This window comes from Psittacula echo (genome assembly GCF_963264785.1).
Source record: "Psittacula echo genome assembly, chromosome: Z".
Lineage (NCBI taxonomy): Eukaryota > Metazoa > Chordata > Aves > Psittaciformes > Psittacidae > Psittacula > Psittacula echo.
The window spans coordinates 90,960,238-90,988,078 of record NC_137742.1 but is presented as its reverse complement, the minus strand read 5'-3'; the positions used below and the strand labels follow the sequence as shown (position 1 = coordinate 90,988,078).

The following is a 27,841-nucleotide window of genomic DNA, read 5'->3' as shown; positions in this document are numbered from 1 at the left end:
CAAGATTTTCCTTAACTTTTCCACTATTATAACTTTAAATTATAATGAAAGTGAAAACAGTTGAAAACATAAACCAATCCCAAGCAAATTCAATATTCAAGAGATCAATATAAAACTGGTTCAAAGGTGTCAGTTATTACGTGAACAAGTAACACCAACACTTCTGGTTGAGGCTAAAGCCAATCTGTTCACTTTTCTGTCTCTAAAGGTGAAAGCAAAAATAACCAATGCCCTTTCATGAATTCAGAGATATCCCATCCCTCCCATTCAACATGCACCAAAAGCCAGGTCTGACCAGACCTGCCCATTCTAACTTGAATAGCCAGATGTAGATTCAACCACAAGTGAAATTGGTGACAACTGCATAAACCAGGTAACTTTATTTTGTGACTGTTTAGCAGCATCTAATTTAAAATTACAAAGGTGCAGCACTGACACACATCAACATTTGTTTTAATAGAAAAGCCTTCTTAAATTTTTCAGAAGTTCTCATAGGACTGAAACAGAAGGTGCAATGCTCGTGTGGTTACAGGACTTTCACTATTGCCAGTGTCAGCAGTGTCTTCTTAGGTTTCCCACTGGTGCTGTACACATGAAAAGCTGCAACAAAATACAACAAACACTACAAGATAGTTGTAATTTCTCTATGTGGTGACCCTCCCCACATCTGCTTGTATCTAAAAATCAATTCACCTCTTCCATCAGTGAAAGGTTAATTGCCATCTCAATACTTCATTTTATGTATAATCAAACTTAATGATTTGCTATAAACTTTTGATTGTTTAATATCCTCAAAGGTAAGCTAACACCTAAGTTCTCACTTCAGTGCCAAAACAAAAAAAAAAAAAAAAAAAAGCAGGCAGCTCTGACAGGCTCTGTAGCTAGATTATCATTAGCATTAGCTGTACGAGGTATCAGTCACTATGGGGCTAATTCTCTTTTAACTTTGTGGAGAAAGTTGTTTCCAGTGTTGCACTTTCCTTTCTCCATGCCTTATGTCTACAAAACCAAAGACAAACCTACAAAAGAGTTGGTTAGCCCTCCTACAGGCCAGAAGGTACAGAAGATATCTCCCTCCCAAGGTCTGCATCTTCTCCAGCTGTCTTAGAAATCTGGCCTTCTTTGTCTCTCCATGTAAAAAAATACTTGAATCTGGAAGTATGCATTATTATTTTTATTTTACATCTACAGCAGTATCTAATATTTTTTCTACCTATTTTAAGTCTTAAATATTCCAATTATAATTTACATTATTGATTTTCTACCCTGAATAACATTTCATTTTGCTTGATAACAACAGTAACAACCACACAGGCATCTATGTGCTAAGTACCCTCCTTATTATGGAAAAGCCAAAGAAACCTACTGGACTTGTACATTTTAGAAACTCATATTTAATTATCCCAATATAGGAAGAGGATCTTCAGGCTGAGTCTGGCTTAAAGACAGCCAGCCATCGTTTTCATTATTTAAATGAAATAAAGTTTCCAGCTAGAATAGATGTATTGTTGTCAGCATCATGAAGGTTTTAACTAGAAATTAGAGTTATTAAAGCAAGCAGCTACAGAGCTTTGTCACTGTCACCTGGCAGTGGTGAAAGGAGAGGTGTCCCTTCAAGCAGTGGCCATTTTGCAGGTTGATATCAAAAACATCCCAGAAGTCCAAATCCTTTAGCAGGTGCTGAAAGAAGAGGTGGAAGATTATCTTTGCATCTGACAGTCCTGTTTGGAAATGGTGTTTGGTTTTTTATTGCAATTGGTTTAAAACAAACAGTGAAATCTGCTTTTGTTTGCACAGGACAGTCTTAACTGTGAGGGTCTGAAAACACCAGGCTTGAAAAATGCCAGTTACCCATCTGAAAGCTGGTACAGAAATGGGAACTGTGGACAAAGTAGTGACACCACCCACCAACAGCTACAAATGCCTTAGTCCTTACCATTCCTAGTGCCCTACTTCAAAAGATGTACAACCACTGAGCTACAAGTATAACCTTCCTGTCCACGTTTAACAACAGAGCATACTGGCCTGCAGTGTCACTAATCTTAGCATGAGCACACTATAAAGTAAAACTTTTCCTGATATTAATGTTAGCTGCACACACAAGTTAAATCACAAACTGACAAATGAATTACAATTTGTATGGAAAGTTAAAGCCAGATTTTGAGCTATTTTTTCATGACAAGCATATTACATGTCATCTGAGTTTGGTTCTAAGCAAGGACTTAATCCATGACCATAATGTAGGTCACTAGTTTTCATACACTTTGTGCCTAGTATTCATTCCAAGAAATCAGACCCAGGACTAACATCAATAGCTGTCAAGAGTGTACATGTGGTTTCTTTTTACACTGTCATTTAATAAAAGAAAATAATCCAATTAAGCAGCGTCACAATATTTTTTGCTGACTTCCCCATTTTAATCATTAAAGCAGTATTTAATTTATACTAAAGCACCATACTCTAATACTATGCATCCAAGAATATTGATGTTTAAAGCCTGAACCGCCCTCGCCGTTTCTGCTGTCCTTTTGGTTTTCAATGAGCTTTAGTAACTCAAAAGAAATGCAACCAACTTGGTAACTAAAAAAGAAAGCTTTGTAGAATGAGGAAAGTTCACAATGGGAGGAAAAAAGCCTTTCTAAAATAGCCAGGTGTTCACCTCAACCCATACCAACTTCAAACAGATGCAAGGACAGTAGCTGAATCTGATTTCAGACTAAGGACATGAAAGATGAGCTTTATATTCTTACACTTTCATAATGTTAGAATGAATTCTTTTTTAGATAAAGAATAGTACACTCCCCTGCTCTCTCATTCTTTCACATAAAGTTTGCTCTGAAAATAGCATGGCTGAGTTAAGTCTTTCAAGTATCATTTGATCACTCCCAAATATTTGCAAGTTTGGATTCTTCCACATCCCAGCCCCTACTTGATCGTAGTTCATGTAGTATCTGCTAGGTTTTGTTCTACTTCTATGAGTAAATGTAGTGTGAGAAGTGATCAAGTCAATCATGGAAACACAATTAATTACTTTGAAATACAAAACTGAAGTAGTATTGTAAGAAGAGTTCCTGACGGTCTACCACCCAAATGAAGGTTTAACCTGAGGAAGGGATGACTGGCTTAAGAAAGCAATCCTGCTTGGCAGCAGCAGAGGTGGAGGTTTACTTAAAGTATGGGTGGCAACACTTATGCATGAGCTTGCATCCTCACATTGACTTCAACTTCAGTTGAAGGATCAGTTTGTTCAACAAGACTTAGTCTAAATGAACAAAAGCAGTAAGCCATTCTTCAAAAGATAAAGAGCATAAGTAGAAGCCTGCAAGAATTTCACTATCCCCTTATCACAAGCGGATCCAAGAATTTTCCATAGAGTAGCTCAAAATGGCACAGATATTCTAAGTCTGTAAGTTATATATGTGGCTGGGTTTGTTGTTGGGTTTTTGTGTGCATGTGTGTGTTGTGTGTTTATGGGCTGTTTTTTGGTTGTTTTTTTTTTTTCTTTTCTTTTTAGAAATGTTCTGGATTTTATAATTTAGATAAAATAAGTTTATACGCCATTATATTAAACCAGGAGTTGCATCCCACTTAATGGACTGATGGATATCACTAACTTAAATTCATTTACGTGTGCAGTATTACTAAAACTTAAATACTCAAAGGCATTAACAGATGATGAAATACTCATTTTGCAACCACAACTTGTGAGAGAGCAATTGCCTGTTAGAGGACTTGTGTATACATCCTTGTAACAGATCTAGTTCTGTGAGGAACATAAGCATCCTACTTCATGATGCACATGACTATTAATACACACACTGGCATTTTATACATGAACTTTTCATCTCTATTGCCTATTTACAGATTATTTATGTGGAATGTATCAAGCTTATTTTTATCAGATTCAAAAGATGCTTGAAGTTGTATTTCAGTTGGAAAAAATATTAATACTTCAATATTGTCTTTTCTGCTGTTCGCATTGTCACTTACTGAGCTCAACTCCACCCAATCCAAGTATTTCCTCACAAGTAACAGAAACATCTAATGCCCAGAGACACACTGTAATCTCTCAGCTGCCATGCTAGGCAGTCATCTACCAGATCATCTGCATTGTGTGAAACCCAAGTACACTCCTGTTGCTCATGCTCAGCAAATGTATTCCCAAAAGCTTTAACTAGAAGAGCCAGAGCATCCTCCACAGGCATGCTATGAGGCACCACAAAGATGAAATAGCTGGCTTTAACAAGCTTGTATTTTCATCTACTTCACACATTCACAAAAAGGTAGAAAAATATAGCTGTTAAGTCCATGCAATATAACTGAGGGAAATTTTTAAAGCCTTCAGTTCAATATTTATATAGCCCTCCTGTAGATGCAGAGGTTAATTTTGATTTAGCACCAGTACATAAACTTCATTTGAAATATAAATGAAAAGCTGTAATTTCTCCTTCCCACTGTAAAAACTTTACTGGCCATTCATAACCTAAAGCTATAACTGAAAAAGACTCCCAATTCTATACAAAGACTTTCACAAACATCTACAGCTGAAATAAAATTATTAGAACAGATATTCCCCCCCCCCTTAATTTCAGCATATATTTTACCTAACTAGAGAATAGGGCAGATACTTTCCCTCCAGGAGAAGCTGCCTTTTTACTATTGTGCTCTTGATACAAGATGCAAAATTCATGAATTTACAATAAAAAGTTCTGAAACAAATGCAGATAAAAACTTTAAGAATAATTGTGATCCATTTACATAGAATCAACTCAAGACATGGAAATTTTAATTAAGCAATTTCTATATAACTATCATTAATTATTGTATATGGCAATTTGTTCCATGCATTTTATGTCATTTAAGCAGCAATCCAGGACAAATATTTAATCACTCCATATAATTATAATTATTACAAATTCAGTGAACTATTTCAAAGTTGTCTCATTTTAACTAGGTCAAATCTTTTACCCAGAAGTACAATGAATCAGCATTTAAAATTTTAGTGGGTTAAAAGAAATTTAAACTGCAATTCTGAATGGGGACTGTTTTAGATGACATCTGTCAAACAAGCACAACTTTCTTTTGATAGCAGAGTGAAACATGATTACAGTGCACAATGGAAATGCTAAATTAGGCTGTTCTAGAATACAAAACCATTATTAGCTTCTTGGAGTGCATGTGTGAGATCTAACTTATGTAGGGTATATTATTTCCACTACGACACCAGGTTCTTGTAACCAGTTGCCTATAAATCTAGCATATTGCCCTGGAGAAAAAGAGAAGTTGGCTATATGCAAATAAAAATCTGTCATTGTTTCCTACTGCTGTGCTCTTGCCATCTTGTATATGCCAAAAGAAAAGGAGCAAGTCCAGTGTTATGAGGTGTAAAAAAACCCACAAAACAGTGTGCTCATTGATCAGATACACTTTCTACATCAGGAAGTAACTGTGATCTCTGTTTAAACCACACGGAGAAAAAAGCAGTTAGCAATTCTTGCCTCATCACATTTTAGTGCCAGATTTGAGTGACATACTCTAATTATTGAAATCATTTCTATTTAGCATTTGATTCTCCATCAACATCCTCATATGCTGGGAAATACTTGACTGAAAACAATATGAACTATTACACTGACATTAGTGCAGTTTTGTTAGTAGCCTGTTTCTTGAAAAAACACTGAAGATAGAGGGCACAAAAGTTAACAGTAGTGATCCATATGTTCTCAGGGTAAATGCTACACATTATCCTTTAAGGATTTTACAGATATCTTGATTTTAGTCTTTTAGACTTGTAAGATCACATTTCTTACTGATAGCAACATGAAGAGGTGAAAGTCACAAACTCCATTTGCTTCACCAACAAGAAAGCTTGCTAACACTGATCCTGAAACTACAAACAGGAAAGTAGACAGTCAAGGAAGAACTGTTTTTTTCATATCCTGTATTACACATACTTATATTTTAAACAGTTCTAACAGTGTTTCATTTACATATTAAAGCAACACACTTGGGCTGGAACAAGTGAAAACAAATTGTTTTGTCAGCTTCGATTATTTTTAATTGCTTAAAAAAAAATAGAAGTCAATTTACAACTTCCTCTGATAATCCCACATGATATTTGCATTTCAGGCATATTAATCAACACAGCTGCAGCAGCTCTAGCTCCTCCTATTTTGCTTCTGAGTCTCTCTACTACTGACCAAACATTTAAATAGATCACTAAACTATGATAGTGTCAGAGAATTTCCAACTGATAATTCCAACTGTACTGCTATATTTCTGCAACACTCCATGACCTGAAACAGAAAAATCTCTGTGGTAGTCCCAATCATATTTGAGTATCAGAAGGGGGTATGTCAAATACAGAGGTCAGTGAGGAGGAAGGGAATTAAACATTGCATTTAATACAAAGAAAGGCAACTGTCTCAGCTTAAAATAATTCCGTTGATTCTGTTGTTAGAAGGTGTGTGAAGGCAGAACAGATCATCTACATTTCCTATAAGTTTCAAATGAATTAAATACATAGGGAATCGATATCAGTAACAAATTTGGTACAACACACTTTGCTTCGGGGAGGAGGAAAGAAACAAAAGTTGAAATATCAAAGCAGCAATAAGGAAGTCAAAGGAGCTATAGTTTAGATTTCCAGTTTTCTAGATAGTCCTTTAACAAGAAAAAAAAATTCTGTGTATTTGGGTGGTTAAGACCTGCGTATTCAAGTTGATCCAGCTCGCCTCCAGAGGATAAGCAGCAATATAATGGAAACTAGCTCTTCCAGGATTAAACACTTGTGACAGACATTTGTCTTCTGTTTAACAGAATGTTACTTTAATAATTCATTTTTCCTAAGTGTTCTCCTAGTACTAAGAACTAAAGAATAGACCAAAAGTTCTGTGCATTTTACAGTCCTTTTTATATAGCCAACTTCAATTTTTCCTTCTGTTGGCAACTGTGAATCTTTCACATTAGAAAGATATTTGACATGCATCAAAACCCGCAGAGATTACTCAGGCAACAATAGTATCTGAAACTACTTTTAGTATGCCTATATTAAGAGACCATAAAATATAACCAAATGCTGCAAGATGGTCTTTAAAGCAGAAAAGAATTAAGATCAGACTTGAGTCATTCTTCTTTTTAAAGAACTTAGACAGTCCCTTGTGGCTGTCATACTCCAAAGACTGAGAGATATATAAGAAATTTTAGGACTAACTGTAAGTACGAAGGAGATCCAGAAACATTAAATAGGCACGATCTTCAGATATTATCTACATACTTGTCGGTCACATTTCTGAACTGGGTTACACTTACCCATGTAATTATCATTTCTGTAATAGAATTAGCTGAAAAAATCTCAATAGAAACCTACTTCTGCTCCTTGCTGATGGCAACAATGACAGTCAGAAGGTCTCATTCTTTCTGCATCTGTTGGTAAAACTGCAAGTAGAGCTTCTCTCTACAATCATCCCTAGAGCAGTCACCTGCAACCAAGTGAAAAATCAATTAAGCAACAGCACAGACTGCAAAACTATATTAGAACATCACCAAGTCTTCACTACTTTACCATGTAACAATACTGTCAAAAATGATAAAAATAGTTCTTTGAAGCTAGGTTGTTTTTTTCCCCCCTCCCTTTTCTTTTTCCCTGAGGAAATCTGTTACAGACAAACAAGACATAAGAAACATAATTAAACTCAGCTTCAGACTTCTCAGAATTAATCTGAGAACAGTCAATTCATCTATTTCAACCTACAGAGAATTATTTTTGTCCTATTCTCTCCTGAATTTTCTTCTCCTTTGATGCTGGAACTCAAATCTCACTCCAACGAAAGACAGTGAGAGACTAGCAAAAGTCACCAGACTGTTTTTGGGGTTTTCTTTTACTAAAGCAGATGCTATTGCTCACTGACTTGCCTGTGCAAAAGACCAGGTAGTTATTCAATCAATATCCCTCTTGTACCTTCTTGGAAGAACTCATGCTGAGCACAGGTAAATTCATAAGTTATCCTGCAATTCAGTTACATTTATTCCTCACACACCATTCCCACATGCTACTACATTTACACCATTCATTAGCTTCTCTAGAAGTAATGGGATAAACAACTTCTTCAGGTAGTAACAGAAAAACTTTCATGAATAATCTTCTCCACCCTGAAGGGAAGTATCTATGTATTTTTTGCCACTGAGTTCTACCAGGGATTAAATTTATAACTCACATTCCTACACTCTTTCCATTACCTATATTCATTATAATTATTTCATATATTCATTATAGTCTTTCATTATATAGTTAGGTAGTATTGTGCTCAACACAGTGATATTCCTGTCAAGCTGTGCATCTCATTTTTAAATTACTCTAGTAGTTCATTAAAAAAGCCTCACTTAACTTCCTACAAGAGCTACTATAATAAAGGTTCTTAAAAGACTACATAGCCTAACCCCATTTCAACATTTTTATAAACTGCATGAATAACAAATTAATAACATGAAATTTACTTAACCATAGCTTGACTGAGTTAGATAATGTTTAAACTCTCAAGAGCTTTTTTTCAAGCTTATTTTTAGAAGTTTAAACTATAAAATCCAAAAGTTAGAAAATAATTTCCAGGTAATCAAGTATGCACTCAGCATCACATACTAATAGCATTTATGCTAGTAGCATCTAGCTAGATTTAGCTTCTAGTGGAAAGTAAGTTTCTCTGACCACTAATAAAAAGAAAGATTATTTAAGGAGAGATGTAACTAGTCACAGAATCCTCAAAAATTTCAGGATGACTCTTCAGGATGACATCCACTCTTTTTGCCACAGACAAACTCTGTAGCCAAGCACCTGTAACAGATAACACTTTGGAATTCAAACTAAAAAAACACAGTCTAGAATTTGGTAGGCTTCAAGGCATGAGATACTTCTTAGATATTCTATTTATTCACGACCAGATTAATATTAAAATGAATGTATATTCCTGCTATAGCATTAAAAATATTTTCCTGTTTAATAGCTAGAATGTTTAAAGCTTTAGAATAATTTCTATTTATGCTTCTGAAAGTTTCTTACCTATTCAGTTGTCAAAATCCTTTGAATAATCATATGAGAAAGAATGACTTTTATAACATGATCCTCAATGATTTATATGGAAGGAGGTAAGAATATAAGGTTTCATATATACAAACGTAAAATTACACACATAAGAATATAAGGTTACATCAGAAAAATCTTTTAAAATCTAGAATAATACAAAGTGTTAAACAATAATGAAATAAGCCCATTCAATAGATGTTCATACTATATTTGTTTTTTTAAAGTGTCATTGTATCAGATAAGAGAGATGTACTATTTCTCCTTCCCCACTCTTTCATTAACAAACTCTGGAGAGATGCTAAAAGGTCATGTTTCCTTGTTCAGGTTTGCCTAATTGAATGAACACCTTATGATTCACCATACAGCAGCTCAGTCAGATCCTCCCAACATTGGTGAAAGGAAGGCAAAAGAAATACTCTGGCATCACAACAGTCATTGCAAAAATATGCAACCACAGGGGGACATCCTTAGACAAGATTTCTGCTTACACAAGATCCTTCTAAAGCTTTTGCTTCATCCATTTTTTCCTTAAGTTTACAGTAGAAAGGGCCTTCATTATGCATCAGCAACTGCCAGTATCTGAAGTGAATTATGTTAATATTTCATTTATTTGCTTCCCATAATAAGATGCATCACTTGTACATCACTTACACACACTAAATTAAGCATGTTCTTCCATTACAGTACTGAAAATAGACTTTACTGAAAAGCTACATCCTGAACTGTCCATATGAACTTGCTTTAAGATGAGCTCATACATCCTTGCTTACTTTGTCCTGTACCAAGAGATGTCTTTCATGAGTACAGCTTTGTCAAAAAAAAACCAAAACCAAAAACCAAAAACAAAAAAACAGGGTGGTTTTTGTTGTTTGTCTGTTTGTTTTCACCCTCTTTTTATACTTCTGTTGCAGTGGTTAAGTATGCTCCAAAACAGAGCTAGGATATGTTGTGCTCTATTTGTACTAATTGGAATTCCTAGAGATCCTATGGCCTAAGACAAGACATACAGAGGAAGATTATCTAATGTATTAATGTAAACAAACATACGATAGCCCTAGGGGCGTATGTTTTGTTTGGTTTCTAAAGGTACATCTAATCTAACTGACCACAAATAATTAAAAACAAAGAATCCATTTAAATTCTGTATTTCGTCCAGGAACATTGTGGTTTTCCTCAAAAGATGATTAGCCAAAAGCCCCAAGAGAAATTATCTCCCACTTCCCTGATGTAACTGCAATACCACAGAGAGTAAGGAGAGTTTACTTAGCAGAGAGATTGTCATGTTATTTCAGAACATGCTCTTTTGGAAGCAGTTATGGGGTGGAGCAATGTGAGAAACAAAAAAAAAAAAGAAAGAAAGAAAGAAAGAATGAAAGTATCAGCAGACTTCTCTGGTTGTGGTTTGTCCATGTAAAGCATGTAAATACTATCTTTGCACCACTGAATGCAAGTTAGGATAATACTCTTCAAATGTGGAAGGTAGTTACTACAATAAACAGATTTATAAAAATATATGGAGTAATAAATGTAAAGACTGAATTTTTAACAGCCTTAAACATTAACACAGTATCTCTGAAGTAGCATGTTTCCTCAAGAGGGAGGAATTGTTTATAGAAAAATAAGCAGGAGAAGGGATTACATAGATGAAAACATTCAAGAGAAGGCTAGAAATGCAGTCAAACTAAGAAACAGGCAACCCATCCTAATTATCCGTTAGCAGATGCTGCTAACAGATGCTCCCACATTATGCTCAAAGTACAGCTGTGAGAACCAGAACCAGATACCAAAGATGCTAAACTCAGAGAGATGCATCCCTTGCACCTCAAAGAGATACTTGAGATATCATTCTAAGCTGACAAAGCATGTTTCTTCCAATCATCTCTGCATTGTGAAGCAAGCCAAATGTATACTAAGCCCTTTTGCTTAAGCTGTTAATTTTAAGGCTTCAGAGGCAGAAAAAGGTATCAAGGGTTATTAACAGATGCACTAAGCCTAAGAAACTGTTTATTCAACTTATAGTTGTAGTACAATGAGAGTTATATTGTCTTGTCTCATTTACCTTACCTAGTCTCCTGCCAAGAGAACTGTATGGAAGAGTAAAAGCTAACTGGGAAATTCCAGAGAAAATAAAAGCATTTTGAACTATCCAAGAAATTTTACATTACAAACACCACAGAAGTTATAATTACTGTTGGATTTTTCTTCCTGGTGTAAGTTCAGCTTTTAAGTGTCACAAATCATGAATGCTTGAATAAAAATCAGCTTTAAGACACCTGTATTTGTTCAGAACTAAACTGAGCAGCTAAAGGAAGACAGAAAAGATCAGCGGGAGATCTGCACATCAACAAACTCACAGAAGTATTAATAGCCTAGTACAAATTACAACTTTCTGATACTTTCAGGATACAAGAAGTCTCCAAAGGCTACGCACAGCACTGCATTTTTCAGAGTAACATTAACTTCATGGGGTGTGATTAATTCAAGGTTCTATCAACTGCAAGTAAGGAAGAAAATACATACTTCCCAGACTCCAGTTTTTCAATCCAGTGAAATATTCTGGTGCTAATATCTGCTATAGTCTTTAACAACAGCTAGAAAAAACACCCCTGAGGTGCTCAGCCTTCCGATGTGGCTGACAGAACTCCAACCAGCATTGGTGGGCATGTTGCTGCTGGTTTTTACACTGGCAAAACTAGCGTAAGCTACTTAGGCACAGCTATAATAAGCTGAACTCACAAATGCTTTTAAGAAAATATTATATTGTCATCTTGATTCAGTGGGCCATCACCAGAGAAAGAGTAATTTAAGACTTTCTAGAAGACACCATTTTTCTGCGATTACACTTAAAATTAATGAGATCAAAACGACTATAAATCATGTTTTCACGACTTCTCAAGTTTCCTTCAACAAAGTCTTTGTACACAAGTGATGTCTTGTCCACACCACACCCCTATCCCCGAGCACCGCAGTTCCCCGTGGCTGCTTCTGGAGGATGGCAGCACAGAACGCCTACTGCACCACAAAACACCAGTCCGACCTCCAGTATGGCTTCGCTGGAAACAGATGGCAGTGCAGAGACTCTTGATCCCTGGAGAACTCGCTATTCAAGTCACTCTAACTCAACTGCAGGAAAGCAGGTAGCAGAGCAGCTCGGCACCTTAGTATCCTGGCTGGGGCTGCAGGAGACAGGAATAGGAGCTACGGGATGATGACGGCTGATCTCTGCGCATCCAAAGGGACGCTTACAAACCCTCAGCCTTTAAGCACTACGTCGGGTGTCTGCACCCTCCAGGCGACAGCTGCCGCAAAGGCCGCATGACGCGCCACTGCTACTGACCCATCCCAAGGGCATCCCTCCAGCGCCGCACGAACGCCGCTGCAGGAAAAACCACTCGTAAACAAAGCCCAGGGCGGGAGGAGAGATACAGCCGGGCGGACACAGGCGTGCCTCGCACTCCTCCAACCGGATACAGCGAGCACACACGCGGAAGAAGGCGCCCCAGAGGGGCCAAAACGCCGCAACGCTGTGAACCTTCCCCCCCAACATTGTCAGAACCGTAAACCCCCGAGCTATGGCCTAGCTCTCCCCACAGCGGCGACAGCAGCTGAGCTCCACCCCACCCCACCCCGCCCCGCCCTCCAATGGCGGGAGCCACGCCCAGCACTCTCCATGACCAATGCGAGCCGCGCTTGCTCAGGGAAGGCGTGGCGAGTAGAAAGCTGGCCAGTAGCGGGGGGTGTTGTTGCGGGGGCGGGGTTTTTGGGCTTGTGCGACGGGCGGTTGCGGCGCGGTGGGGGTTACCGTTGCCTCCGCCTCTCCGCCATGAACTCGCTGGACCAGGCTGAGGGTGAGTGCGGCGGCACGGAGCGGGCCCGTAGCTACTGCTCAGCTGTGCTGGGAGCCTCCGGTTTCGCGCCTGCACGGTCCGAGCGCGCTGCCTCGTTTCTCCGGAGCGGGCCTCTCCGCGGCGCTGCCCTGCGGGGGACGAAGCGGCAGCGGGAGGCCTCGGCTGCCTCTGCACTGCGCTCCCGGGGCTGGCGCTGCTCCTCGGCCCAGACAGGCGAGCTGGGGCGGGGTCTGTGGGGCTGCATCCCGGGGCTCGGGGACGGGTTGCCGCTGCACTGTGGCCGCCCGCAGGGGAGGCCTATGCTGACGGACTCTGTGTGTGGGGTCCCGTGCCCTTTTTCAACGAGGTTTCTCGACTTTAGCGTGTTAAAATTCTCCTGTGCTGCGATAACTGTTTCTCCACTCACGGTCTTTACGTGAAATATAGCCGTTACAGCCTTGAGCCCCACTTAGCACACCAGGCATTTGCCAGGGCTCCTCTTGCGTTTGAAGAGCATGACCTCGAGTAGCCTGCAGTTGTCTGAGAACGTTGGTAGTTTGGGTTACAACTTCGTTGAAATTAGTTTACAGGACGTCAGAAACCTCAAAGGAGTTTTTAGTGTCCAAAAATAAGTGTGGTAGAAATTTTAGAAGCGCATCAGTGTCTTAGCCTTAGCAAGTTTTTCTGGCAGATACTAGAGGTAGACATGTTAACAAAAAATGATAGTCTGATGTTGTCATGGTTTTGCTGCTGTGTCTGTACAAGCTGTAGGGATCAAAGAAGTGTACCTTGCTAGTTACAGCTGCCAGGTGTCAAAGTGATAAAAGCAGAGAAGACTTTTAGAGCATATATAGACAAAAATAAGATGAAAATTTAAGTGCCTGTATTTTGAAAGTTTGGTGAATTTTGTTGGGTTTTTTTCCTGTGATTTTTTTTTTTTTTTTTTTTTTTTTTAATGCCGTCTACATTATACAAGCGCTTTCTGGAGAGCTTTGTTATCAATAGCTTGATTTTTATGCCCACAGGCTGCTGTGTCTCAAATAGCAGATTTTCAGTTGATGCCTCATATTCCCCCTCTCACTTCAGTGAGTGGTTGTAGGGGTTTGTGCTAGTCAGGGAACAGTTAATTAGCTTTAATTGCTGGCAGTGGCTTAGCTTTCCCAGAAGGGAGGTGGAGGACAGGCCATAACTACCGGGCTGTTGGCAGTAATTAAGACTAGTTAACTGTTCTGTGGCTGGAATCAAAATGCTGTAATCTTCCCTCCTGAATTCACCTGCGAACCACTTAGGAGTAAATTTACAATTTCGAAAACTGTGTTAGCTGAACCCAGGACATGATCATAAGAGAAATATTTCTTCTAATCTTATCCTTCAATTGCTTTATCATGGTAAATAATTTAGCAATATTTGCAAGTTGAAGGAAGTATTTCCAGAGTGATGCTAATGGAAATACTTTAGCTGAAAGTTAAACTCATGCTAAGAAAAACCTAACTGCAGGTAAAATTCTACCTTTGACTGGAGAGTTGTCAGATACTGACCTTGTTGAAGAGAAATCTAACATAGGCTTCAGGTGAAACAGCTCCTTGTAGAGAAACGTTAGATGGCTAAGATTTGTTGGTTTTTTTGTTGTTTTGTTTTGTTGTTTGGCTTTTCTTTTAACAAATTAGGAGTATACACTTGAAATGCTGCCTGGCATTTAACAGCAATTTCAATGGAAAGACCGTGGGAGAATGATGGCAATATGAAGAAAGATCTATTTAAAGGAAAAACCCCACAAAAGTATAAGATATAGTGTTTACTGTGGGTTTTGACATAGTGTGTGTATCATGGCATTATATCATGGCATTAAAAGTTTCTACGAAACAAAAGTCATCAAAGCCATGCTGCCACAGATAATCCCCTGAACAGCTAGCAAAGGGTAATTTTAATTATGATTATATAGATAATGGAACTTAATGGTTTCCTGATGGACGTAATACTCCAAACTGTGGTACTCTTTTTTTTTTTTTTTTTTTCCTCTCCTTCCCTGTGTGGAAGGGCTATTTAAGCTATTCTGAGTCTAATTCTTAGTATCTTTAAAGATGTCTAAAATACTCTGATTTCTCTACTATTTTCTTTTCTGTAAGTGGGAATGTTTCTTGCATTTGGTATAACTCCATCATTGTACTTTTCATCTAAAATGTTCGAAGCTACTTTGACTGTGCTTTTATTGCATGTGAATGACCATTGCATTGATTTTCTCTGAGTGTTTAAAAAGTGGATGTGCACAGGTGAAAAGTGAATTCCTTTTATGGTTTTCATTAAAATTTTACTAAATAAATGGGCATCTAATTATGCTTGATATATATCCTCCCCAGATCTCAAAGCTTTTGAAAGAAGACTTACCGAATATATTGCATGTTTGCAACCAGCTACAGGACGTTGGAGAAGTAAGTGTGATGTTCCAAGAAATAAATAGGATTCTCTCTTTAAAGCATTTTAGATTTACCAGTGTGTATCTTTGATTTATATTTGCCCAAACAAAAATCTGTGTTTAAACTCTTTTAAAAATTTCTGTGGCATACATTCAAACACTCTGCAACAAGATAATCATAAACAACAACCATCTCAAGATAACAAACTAATACTTTAGCCCAAGTTAGAAAAATAAAGTCAAGATTGAACTGGCTCAAGACTGAATTATTCTTGAAGTAGTTGGGACAGTAAGTTATTGTAGTTTTGCAGGTTTGTTGTTCTGGGGGGGTTTGTTGCTATTGTTTTGAAGATTCAGATTTCCCAGACAGTCACTGTAGTTACTTGAACTAAATATGATTGAGTGAAATAGTCCTTCTGTTCCTCTCTCTTCTGAAATGAAGGTGGAAAAGTTACAACAGTATGCCATAAGGGCAGAATATGTCCTCATCTCTGTTCTAACAGGAGTTTGAAGGCAGGGGCAAGGCAAGAAATCCACAGATAGGCTGCCAACTTCGGGATCAGTAGTCCAGGGTGAAAATAGATTGCCTTTTTTGTTGTGAGATTCTACCGAAGTTTCCGTCCTCAAAAAATGCATACATTTTTTTAGAACATATAAAATAGCATCTTTTTTTCCTGAGAGGCCAAGAGATTAATTTCAAATGAATGAACTGGAGGAATGACTATTTAAAAAGCAATACCGACAAAATATCCACCCCAAAACACAATGAACCAAACCCCAACACCCCCCTCAACCCCATTGTTTTGAAGCAGCTGGGAGGCAAGTAGATATTTCTAAGTAGGTCTGCCCAACTTGTGTGCACCTACTTTGGGAGTGCATTTGGCTTCCAGAATTGCTATTTACTGTCAGATATAATTAAAAAACAAAAGGAAAAAAAAATATTGGGAGCTTCTAAGCATATTTAAATGAAGTTTGCATAACTAGTATTGTTTTCACTAGCTAATTTTTTTACCTACTTTTTTCTAGTTTTTTCCTAGTTTTGTAATTCACGTAAAATAGAGATGTTTTACTTTCATTACAATGGGGGATTTAACTCTATGTTAACTTTTCCTCCTATTATCCTAGGAAAAAAAGTATTTATATAGAGAAGCAGCTGTATGCTTTGGACAGATTTTTTCCAACTTTTTTTTTTTTTGAAAGCATAACTTGTTAGGGTTATTTTTTAACTTTGTTTCTAATTTTGTAATATGCAGAAGGAATATGTAACTCAGTAGTAAATTACAGCAGTCTTATGAACCTAGAAGTAGTATTTCATGAATATCTGGGGTTTGTTTTCAGGTTCTTCCCAAAGACCACAAAGGCCAGTAACTCTGGCTCTTCAGGTTTTTTTGTGCTGCTTTTTGTTTTATTCCCCCTTCACCCCATAAAAGACTTTATTTGCATCAGAAGTTCAGGCTCCACAGGAAACACTCAGAACTGCCAGATGCCCAATGAAAGCTGCAAGGCTTCATGGCTGTACAATGCAATATGAGCTTTCTCTACCTTTATATTTGTACTGTTTTCTTTTTCCACCAACCCCTGCTCCCCAACCTTTGTAGTCTCTCAAAATAAGTCTAGTATCTTATGTTACTCTAATACGTATCTAGCATTATCCATTTACAGTGAATTGATTATTCTTCCTAAGCTATTCTGGATATGTACAGGTTTTTATTAATTTTCATGTGCTAATGCTATCATGCTTTCTGACTCCTGTTTGAATTTTGTGTTTATGTTTTTTCTCTGTGTTGGCTTTCTTGCTTGTAATTGTGTTGATTGTGGTGGGGAGTATAACACAACTCAGATATGCCATTGAAACTGCTGTTGCTAATGCCTCAGGCTGTTCTGATGTAAAAGAGCTAATGGGATAGATGCTTTAATTCATCTCTGCAATGTAGTGGTGATTCATTTCCATTGCCCAGACTGCATAAGCTCAAAGAGCATACTGAAAATTTGGTACAGCTCTTACTCCAGTCTTCCAACTCATATTTTTGCTAATGGTGTTATTTTAGAAACTTTTGTTTCTCCAAAGCATTTGGATGTCTTTACTTCAGAGAATTTATATTTTGGTACCTACTTGTCCTGTCTGCGAAACTGGTACAGAATCTTTATGGTTTCACATAATCAAAGTTTCTTTGCCTGTTTTATTTCTACCTTCCAACTAGAAGCTTTTTGCCCCCCAGAAGTGGGAGAAGAAAGAAATGTGTAAGAGCTGTTGATGAAAAAGAAATACTTGTAGATAGGAGGTATACTATTTATGACTCTTGTTCATTTCTTTTTCAGTGATTCTGATAGTGGTGTCAGTCTGCACAGCGACTGGTGCCTGGAACTGGTTAATAGACCCAGAGACACAAAAGGTAAGAATCAGGCTAATCCCAAATGTAGTGTGTGGCAATCAAGTATAATATTGAAAACTGAAAGGCTACAGGTGGTTCTCCCATGAAACTGGGAGATAATTTTCAGGTAAGCTCTTGAGCTCTCCAGAATTGTTCTGGAATATGTCCTGGGACAATAATGCTTACCAGTATGTGCATCTTGAATGCTTATGTAAAGAATGGTTCACAAGTACTCAGAAATGGCTAGGAGCGGTATTTTTGTTTGTTTTTTTTTTTTTTTTTGTTTTGTTTGTTTTTTTTTTTAATTAAGTGAACTAGGCAGCAACTTTCTGTATGTGTTAGAAGCATGTAGTGGGACTAATTTGATTTCTTTCCTAGGTGTCATTTTTCACATCACTTTGGAATCATCCATTTTTCACCATTAGTTGTATTACCCTAATAGGCTTATTCTTTGCTGGAATACATAAAAGAGTGGTGGCACCATCAATGTATCCTTCAATTGTGTTTTTCAGATTAAAGGTGTTGCAGTTACTGCTGTTATTGAAACCTGTGCTAATACTGCTTTTTTGGTTTTTACTTGCTCTGTATACCAGTGTTAGCTGCTTTCCTTGACACAATCCACACAGTATAGCAGCCCGATGTCGAACTGTTTTGGCGGAATATAACATGTCCTGTGATGATGTAAGTGTTACTGCCTAAACCTTGTTTTTGAAAAAAAATGCAAATAATTGGAGAAGGCACACAGTTTTATTTTCTGAACAGCACTTGCCACAAAGGCATGCAGTGACAGGACAAGGGGGAGTGGCTTTAAGATGAAAGAGGGGAGATTTAGACTAGATGTTAGGAAGAAATTCTTTACTGTAAGGGTGGTGAGGACCTGGCACAGGTTGCCCAGAGAAGGTGTGGCTGCCCCATCCCTGGCAATGTTCAAGGCCAGGTCGGACAGGGCTTTGAGCAGCCTGGTCTAGTGGAAGGCCTCCCTGCCCATGGCAGGGAGGTGGAAATGGAGGAGCTTTAAGGTCCCTTCCAACCCAAACCATTCTGTGATTCTATGAATATACTTTAACAAATTCTGTGTATCTGCAAAACTGGAATGTAGAATAATTAGTATTGTTCTGTGTGTAATTCTAAACTTAGCCTGTGAAATTGAGCTTGTGCTCAACTTTCAGGGTCTAAACTTTTTTTTTTTCTGTCTTGCAGACTGGAAAACTAATTTTGAAACCTAGGCCTCATGTTCAATAAGGGCTGTCTTCCTTCAGTTTTTTCCACTGCCATGGAAACCAAAAATGACCTTTTTAAGGTAGTGTGACAACAAAAACCAAACGGGACTGGTTGTCACTGCCTGGGAGTGAAAGTCTTACACAGGTGACAGTGAAAGTGTGCAATATTACTTCTTGAATACTTATCCAAATTCTTTGTTATCATAATATCAGTGCTTTTGCTACTTCTGATTACCTCCTTTTCAGTATTAGTGTCACTTTTTTTACTTCAGCTAGAAGAGAACATACAGGTGAAGTATGTTAATCGGCTGTGAAGTTGAACTTGAAAATCAAACCTCATGTGTGTTGCGTGTCTTTGTAAGCTATTGTAAATAGCAGATGGATGCCAGTGTTCAGGAAGAGAAGTAATATGTGCTGTATGGATTTTTTTGTTCTCATGAACAGTATTGATAGGAACACTTATCATTCCCATGATGTTTTATTAGCACACTTACTCATTACAGCTGTCCTTGTCTTATGGTCATTCTTTTTGGAACTGGTTAAAGGCTTGCGGAAAGACTATCTGTTGTAGAGAAAACTGGTCTCACTGTTAAAAAACTGCAGCTGCATCAATGATCACATTTGTCAATCTCTGTATATAGTGCACCAGCCACTTCTGTTGTGATCATGTGTAGTTAATGGTGTGATCTGGTTCACAACACTGATCTTTTCAGATTTTAGTACTTTAAATATGCTTGTACCTTCCTGACTGTATTTGTACTGTATCTGAAGTCCACGTAACCATTCTGAGAGGATTTTTATGCAATGATAGTCCAATATGAAACTAGTATTGAAAAATGTATAACTTCAGATTTGGTGGAGAAAATAGAGTGCCACAATAAAATAACAAATTTTATTATTGAGTGTTAAAAGCAAGATGTGGATGTCATGTGCATAAAGTGCAACTTTTGAATAGCTAAATTGTAAAGAGTTTCAGGTTGTTCAAGGTGCCTTTTTAATGGTTTCAAACTCTTCTAATTGACTAAAACTGCAAAGCTGTTGCAACTTCAGTAATGCCTGCTACAAGCTAGACTGCCTTTTAAAGGCAGCCTATGGATGTAACCATGTCAGTTGAGACATTCAGAATTGTCTCTTGTAATTTTTCCCTTATGCCCATCTATTATTTTTAACTGCTGTATATTTTGTAGGTCAATGTGTATAAAATAAATTCTTTGTATAAACAGCTGGTATTTTTTGTACTGCGCAAATACTGATCTCGAATGCAGAAGAGCTTCGGGAGTTTATAGCTGAAGTCTGTAACTTTCATACTGGACCAACATTTCCTGTATTCAGTGTATGATATGCAGTGTACGATACTGACACCAGAAAGAAAGTCTTTCCAGTTTTCCACTGTCCAGGTCAATCCTGCCTCTCTAAGTGCTCTCGGAGGAAATGGTTTTTTCAGCATTTACCTTGTTCAGAGTTTTTGACCTGGGGAAGTGTGTGGAGTAGACATCAGGGCCCTGAACACATATGCGGATGCTCTTGATGGCTTGGCTTTGCGAACGAAGATTTGGGAAGGGCTTTACCCACGCTTACCTACAAGTGCAATGAGGACTAAAAGAGCAACGTGGGATAGGCAAATCTGGTTGGAAAAAAGGCTGCTTGGTCATTCAGAATGTTTCCGAACAAGACTGCCATCTCCTGGGTCAGTCTGGAGCGACCAATGTCCTGAACCGCCTGCATGCAGGGTTGGGTCTGTGGCTTCCAGTGCAGCTTATCACCTGCCATTTTGTCCCTTGCCTGTCTCTACAGGGCTTTGCAAGTGTGGGTAAAACCTTTGGGCCTGCACCGTGTATTTTTTAGGTGAGGCACAGTGTGCGTGGAACTTTCCACCCTTTACACCTGAGGTTTATCTGCCAGGGCCTAGCTAGCTTGGACGGTGACAAAGTCCTCATGTTGTAGGTTTGGTTAGAGCGTCTTTCTCTTAGATGGAAGGCCTTACAAGGCTAGATGAGCTCCATCTGCCCAGCTTTGAAGTTAGAGTTGTTTTTCTCCTAGGAGCATCACTATGTGTAGGCGGGATTCTGACTTAGAGGTGTTCAGTCATAAGCCCTCAGATGATAGCCTTGCGCCAGTGGCTCCTCAGCCAGGAGCACACACCAGGGTTCTGAACTGCGGTTCCTCTCGTACTGAGCAGGATTACTATTGCAACAACGCATCATCATCAGGGTGAAACTAACCTGTCTCATGACGGTTTAAACCCAGCTCATGTTCCCTATTAGTGGGTGAACAATCCAACGCTTGGTGAATTTTGCTTCACAATGATAGGAAGAGCCGACATCGAAGGATCAAAAAGTGATGTCGCTATGAACGCTTGGCTGCCACAAGCCAGTTATCCCTGTGGTAACGTTTCTGACACCTTCTGCTTAAAACCCCAAAAGCCAGAAGGATGCTCTTAGTGCCAGGGTTACAGGGCTGCTGTAGCGCTGTTCTGGCTGTGGCGCTTCCCCGGGCTCTGGCCGAGCCCTGTGCTGGGGGTACCCTCTGCCCGTGGCCTTATCTATAACCGGGCATCTCCTGGCTGTGGGCGGTCCTCCAGGCTGCGCCTGCGCGGGGCTGGGCTGCGTCTGCGCGGGGTCTGCACGTGGGTGCGCCGGCGCTGAGCCGCGTGGAGGACGTAGAGCCATGGGGAAGAGCCGGGAGAGGCGGTTCCGGCAGGTCGCCTTCTCTCCTACCGGCCTGGAGCAGCGCTGCGATGAGGAGGACGACCCGGACGAGGAGCCGGCCGCGGAGCTGCTGGAGAAGGTGCGGGCGAGTAATCGGGAGTGGCCGCCGGCAGGGCGGGTTCGGCACGACCCCGGCTTGGGACCGCGGCACCGGTCAGCGCAGCGCGGCCCGACCCGATGAGGCTTCGTGGCCGGTGGGAGCTGTGCTCCTCCGCCGCCGGTGGGGGGTGGGGATAGGTCTCAGGCTTTCCTGGCGGTGTAGAGGACCTGGACGCGGTGCGGCCTGTCTGCTCTCGTGCGCGGGAGGGAGCTGTGCGGCTCGTCCTCCACTGCCGCGTCGCTTCTGCGACGTTACGGCTGCGCCCGCAGCGGCTCAGCAGGGAGGGGCGGCGGCGGCCCCGTCCCCGGTTGGCCGGCAGCTGCTATCTCCGGGCTCGGCACCCCGACCGGGCTCTCGTTCTCGCTTTCCTGACTGGTAGAGGGAGGCTACTCTAAGCTCCTCATCCCAGGGGAGGCTTTGAAGGAGTTCTTGCAGTGCTTGGGTTCAGTCTGCCCGACTGGAGAGTGCTCCTATGGTAGCCAAGGCGATAAGTCCAAGATCCACAGGTGAGAAATAACTCACAGAAAATGCCGAAGAGATTGGGTTTGGCTACGTGTTGGCCACATTCCTGGTTTTGGTTTAAGTGCTACAGATAAAAGCTAGTTTAAACCTCGTTCTGCACATCTGACATTAGAATCTACGGTAAAAATCCATTTTCTTTTAAGGAACTAAATACCCTGTGTTCACTTCACCTAAAAGAACTCATTGAACAAATCACTGCTTAATTATTCCTCTGGACTAGCCTATTTAATCTTATAAATAAAAGAAGAAAGAGAGTAAAAAAATTACGTAAATGCACAGGTGAGGATGAGCGCAGACACCTTGGTGTCAGGCAGGTTGTGAGGTACCACTCTTTGCCAGTCTGCTTTTCAGCAGATGTGTGTCTTTTCTGTTGGGTTTTTGACAAGCTCCATGACCTCCCAGGACAGGCACTTCTGACATTCTTTTATTTTTATCGTTTATGATTCTTACATCTACATAAATCTCTTACAGGACAAGACAGTGTTGTCCTGTGAATGTAGAGAATGCTTGCTCCTTGACTTGGGGCAGATGTTTTTAGTCTAAAAGCTGTCATGTTTTATTTGTATTTTTTGATTCTTCAGTTTTTGTGTAAGGTGGCATATTTTGCCTGCTATATTTCCTTGATGGTACTTTTCCTCCATTTTTGTCCTTTTTCAGATTTTTTAAACATGATAATTGAAAGTAGCTATGAGGTCTCACCAGGGACAGCTAATGTCAAATCTGTGTCTGAACTGCAGCTCTCTTGTTAAACACCCAAAATAGGATTCGTCTGGTCCTACATACATAACCCAGGGAAAGATACATAAACTTCCATGGAAGTTAAAACCTCCTGATTCCATTCCGGAGCGGTAAAAGAGGAGCTGCAGTCCTCGGCCTGCAAATCAAAAGGCAGATCCGTCTTTTCACTCAGTAAAAACTTCCAGCTACCTTTTCGCTTGCCCCTAATCTGCCCTGTTTTTGTCTCCCCAGGTACAACATCCAAGTGCTGAAGTGAGAGAGTATGCCTGTGCCAGTATTTCCAAGCTGTTGCAGGAGCAGCAGGCAATCCCAGCCTTCCTGCAGAGAGACGTGGTCCGTTGTTTAGGACCATTGTTGATGGATTACAGTTTAGCTGTTCGAGAGACAGCTGCAGGTGCCCTCCGGTAAGCAGTTGCTAGTATTTGGTTAGAATGAGGTACTCCTGGCATGGAAAAGAGAGGGGTTTTCGTGTTAAAAGCTGTGAATGTGAATGTCAGCCTCCCTTGCTTTAACTCAATTTTGAGTAAATATACCTATATCAGTTGAAATCCCTGAGGGAGCAGCTTTTCTTGCTCCAGTAGGCTGTCATGAAATTTTAATGGCAGGAGCAGAGTTTAGATTAGTTATTACAATTTTATCTACTCCTATTGGAATGTTTTGCTTTTCATCCTTATGTTAAGAAAAAAATCGATAGTGGTATGAAGAAATATAGAGAGCTTGAATGCTGTTAATATGGCATTTTGTGTCTTGGTAACCCTGTATGGGTGTTGGATTAGTTAGCAAATGTACAGGGCTGTGTTTTAGAGAAACCTGTAAGTATTGAAAGCATAATTTTGAGCTGCTATTCTGCAGTCAAACCTGCAGCTTGCTTTATTTGTACAAAAATTTAATGCTAATACCTATTAACATTAATGTTGTATCTTACACTTGAGTAGAATCTGACAGAAGTCATGTGTTAGTGCAGATAATTTTTCTGGTTATGCTAAACAAGTAAGTGAAAGTAATTCTTTTCACTAACACCAAAGTTATTCTTTTATGCTAAAAAGGTAGAAAATTAAAGTCACTGATTAAGCAGATTGGCTTTAAAACGAAAAGTACCATAACCTTTAGAGAAGAATACTGAATGCATGGTGTTTTGTTTTTTTCTTTTTTTAATATTCCTGCAAAGTATAGTACCTTATCAAAGCATGTTTTGGGGATTTTTTGGGGGGTTAATTTTTTTTTTTTTCCAGAAATCTGAGTGCTTGTGGGGGATTTGAAGTCTGTGATGACATGGTGTCAAAAGATATCATGACACCCCTTGTTGCGCTTCTGAAAGAGGTGTGTTTATTTTTATTCCAACTTTAAAACTGATCTAGTCGTTGAGTTATCCCATTTTCAAAAGTAGTTGAATTTTTGAAGCTATTCTCACAATAGGATATTTGAGAGATCTTTTAAATGAATGTTTCAGTAGGTTCAACAGGACAAAAAGTATTCCAGAGATTTCAAACCACTTGATTTTGCCTCTTGACTTGCTACCTTGGGTCTGCGCTAAGGTTTGCTGTCCAGAATGATTTTTGCATAAGTGGTGGGGAGATTTTGGGTCTGGAATGTCAGTGAAGACAACACTTTTTTTGTCAGTGAAGATCCAGATCCGACATTTATGTCATAACGTTTTTCTAGTGAGGGTATTTTGGCAAGCAGCTTTGTCTACTGAAATCTTGGATTTTGCAGTTGGGTAGTTACTGCTGTTGTAGAATAATCTGTACTGAATACATATTGTTTGTTTTATCGAGGTGTTGCAGTGCAGGTTGGAAATTGCATTGAATTCTGTCACCTGCTGTCTGTGTACGAGCACCCTTGAGCAGTATCATTATTTTCTGTATGTTTCTTCTGCATTTTAGATTTTGAGTAATAGCATTATTGTAAAGCGCATCAGGATGTTAGCTGAATTAATTTTTGTGATTAGAAAGAACTGCTGAAAATTGCGTACAGTCTGTATTAGTAAGAAACAGCATTTCAGGTTCTAAAATTGCTAAGTCTTTATAAAAAAAACATTCTGAAGATTATTGAATGCAAAGCAAGTACTGACAGAGTCTTTCTACAACAGAAGAAAATTTACAAATGACTCAATTCCATTGTGGCTCAATTTTCATAGAGAATAGGAAACTAGTCTGGTTTTCTGGCAATAAACACTCAAGAGAGATCTCTCCATTCACTCTGCTGCTAATAGTTCAAGGTTTTGCTTCTTGGTTTGTTTGTTGCCCAGCCTTTGTTCTCTTGTTTGGTTGTAGTGCAGCACTGGATTGGATGCTAACCAGCTCTCTCCAGAGAAACGCATAGAGATGGACAAAAACTATATTGAAGACACAGCCAATGAGGCTGTTAATTTGCTGTGGAATATATGGTAAGTACTGTGTAAACACTGGCCTTTTGAAAGCGCTAAATTAAGTTGTTCCTAAAAAAGAGCAATGTAATGGAGGCAGAAATTAAATTACTGTCCTTGAAGAAGTATTCAGTTGCTGATTATGGTTTCTGACTGTATTGCTCCTATGCATGTCCTCCTTAATAAATGGCAAACCCTCATCTGATCTGAAATACAACTTTATCTTCTACTGTAAGTTACTTTTGTCGATGAAGGATTCTAGAAGTGCACAAAGTTAGTCATTAGTTTTAGGGGTGACATGCCCTCCCTTCCCTGTTGGTTATTCATCCCAAGTTCTGACACTGTTTTCTGATTGTGTTCTGTCAATCTCCAGTACAGTTTTTGGGTTTGTGGGGTCTTCCATGCAGTTCCTGTAGATCCTAATTATGATATGGGAGATACAGGAAATTAAATTCTAATTATTTGGCTCTAGTGCTCTGGGAATATGAGGAGGTTTTATACTGCTTACTCGCTCTGCAGGTCATCCCTAAAGTTAATATTAAATGTTTGGACAAACTATCCCTTAGCCTGAGACAGCGCTACAAATCTGGTTAGTTAAGTGAGAAAGAATGTGAATAGTTCACTTAGTAGTTTACATTGAAAACACCAAGTGAAGGAAGAGAAATGGCAACACTGTTACTACAGAAATGACTATAAGCATTGAAGTGCTACATACCAGTTCTGAAAGTTCTCCTTGAAATTTGTATTGTTTTTCCTTGTTTTGTAACAGCTTCATGTCATTATACTCTTTGGTCTGTACAGAATTTGACTGTACAGTATTGCAGTGCAGCTGCTGCTGTGTCTGTCTTTATGGTATGGATGCTGGCTTGAGGCCTTATTTGTACATTGTTTTTTTTTTTTGGGGGGGGGGATTGGAATCTAGAACAGTACAGAAACTGCTTGCTCAGCACCTTGCACAGAATACATGACCCTTTGTAACTGACTCAACAATGTTTTGTGTTCTTTTTTAATTGCTTTTGCAGACATAAGTGCTTTGGAACAGGAACTATAATCATTAAGTGTGCTATAAATCGCTTCTGTATTTTGAACTTTTTTGCAATGATCATGAACTGCTGACTTCGTTGCTGAGTTTGGTACCGATCAAATTTGGGCTGGCATTGATACAGAGACAATGTATTCAAAAGTAAATTTTTGAAGACCCTTGTAGCTAGTTAGGTCCCATGTATTTTTTAGTTTGGATTTGTCTTTTATTGATAATTAATTTAAAAATGGGAATAGCTATGAGAACTTGAAGCAACACAAATCCCAGTGTTAGATAATTAAAGTAAATGCCACGTTTAGCATTGATTTAGCATCCATTTCAGAATGTTAAAAGCAGTAATTTCCTGGAGTAAGTGAATATTGATATTGGAGGCAACAGCCTGCTCTGTTGTAAGTGCTTTTGTGGATGAAGCCTTCCATGGATGGAGAAAGCCCTGGGCTGGCCTGTAGCCCGCAGCTATAAGCTGCCTTTCACCTTCTGGCTGGCTCTGTCTGCAGGAAACTGTACTTGGGCTCCCAACTAAACTCCTGAATACTGTTCATGAGGAAGCAGATGGCAGAAGCCAACTTTCCTCAAAGGTGCCCAGGTTATTGCCGCTTTGCTTTCTCCATTTTCTATGGAGTTGATCATAACCGCGGTAATGAAGAATAGCTTTTGGACTCATGCATAATTCTTAGGTGGGTTTTTATAATGTGAGTATAGAAAGTACATGTTACTTAAAGCATTGTTACAGGATTTTCTTCATGGGAAAAGAGTTTTATTAATCTTTCTTATGTATTAGTGAATGCAGCAGTACCGCAGTACACATATTCAACAAGGAAGGATGTCTGGAGGCTGTGTTACGTTACATGAAAAAATTTTCCACAAATGTGGATCTGGCTATTTCAGCAGGTAAGTGGTAAAAGGATAAGGATTTAAAGATACTTTTTTTTTTTTTCTCTTCTACTATATGAATGTAGCACTGATGTCACATCCATTTTGTAATGTACCTGCGTTGGCATTACTTAAACTGTAGTTACTTAAATTTACACTGAATATAAGACTTTCTGAACAGCGCATCAGCAGGAAGTTGACAACTGTTGTGCTTGTTTTCAGTCCAGAGAAGAATGGCCTATTGGTATTTACTTGGGAGTGAAAAAAATTGTGGAAAGAAAGCTCTAGGTAGAGGCCGTGTTTTTAAATTTGTTTTCTGGTTTTGGTAGTGAATGGCTTAGTAGGTTTTTGTAGAGCAAAGGACATAGTCCATCTAAAAATACCTAAACAACTTCTATCACTTTCAATGTGGTTTTATTAGTATTATTGCTATTATAGTCTTATAGTGGTCTTACAGCTGCATGTGCTTGCACAGTTAGTCCCATGTCTAATGTGGTACTGCCCTCACCTGTTTTATGTACAGGTTTGCCATAGAATGTCTTTAATCTAAAATGCGGTTTGTGAAAGACAGTGTCATACCAT

At 39.2% G+C, this 27,841-nt stretch overlaps 1 protein-coding gene and 1 long non-coding RNA gene across 20 annotated transcripts in view; one reads left to right on the top strand and one right to left on the bottom strand.

The window, feature by feature from the left end:
* Positions 1 to 350: 350 nt before the first annotated feature.
* Positions 351 to 12,654, bottom strand: LOC308231923. 7 transcript variants are annotated; one of them, XR_013958756.1, is made up of 3 exons: positions 7,370 to 12,654; positions 1,024 to 1,680; positions 351 to 600 (listed from the first exon to the last, which is right to left on the bottom strand). It is a non-coding gene; the product is annotated as an uncharacterized lncRNA (long non-coding RNA). The 7 variants fall into 7 exon arrangements; XR_013958757.1 differs by having other exon boundaries at positions 351 to 1,152; positions 1,585 to 1,680; XR_013958758.1 differs by having other exon boundaries at positions 1,585 to 1,680.
* Positions 12,655 to 12,836: 182 nt separating this feature from the next.
* Positions 12,837 to 27,841, top strand: part of LOC308231343 (nuclear envelope phosphatase-regulatory subunit 1) — a 30,087-nt gene continuing 15,082 nt past the window's right edge. For 5 of the 13 annotated variants that reach the window (XR_013958643.1, XM_080636619.1, XM_080636618.1 and 2 more), the window contains exons 1-7: positions 15,264 to 15,335; positions 17,639 to 18,372; positions 18,892 to 19,056; positions 23,211 to 23,383; positions 24,212 to 24,299; positions 25,253 to 25,365; positions 27,168 to 27,277. Coding sequence is in view for 10 of the 13 variants with exons in the window: in XM_080636619.1 (XP_080492745.1) it covers positions 23,337 to 23,383; positions 24,212 to 24,299; positions 25,253 to 25,365; positions 27,168 to 27,277 (358 nt within the window). In the remaining 3 variants the exon portion in view is untranslated. Of the gene's footprint in view, positions 13,141 to 15,263; positions 15,336 to 17,638; positions 18,373 to 18,891; positions 20,126 to 23,210; positions 23,384 to 24,211; positions 24,300 to 25,252; positions 25,366 to 26,933; positions 27,064 to 27,167; positions 27,278 to 27,841 lie in introns of those variants that run through there. The other 8 variants (XM_080636613.1, XR_013958644.1, XM_080636617.1 and 5 more) reach the window with 8 other exon arrangements.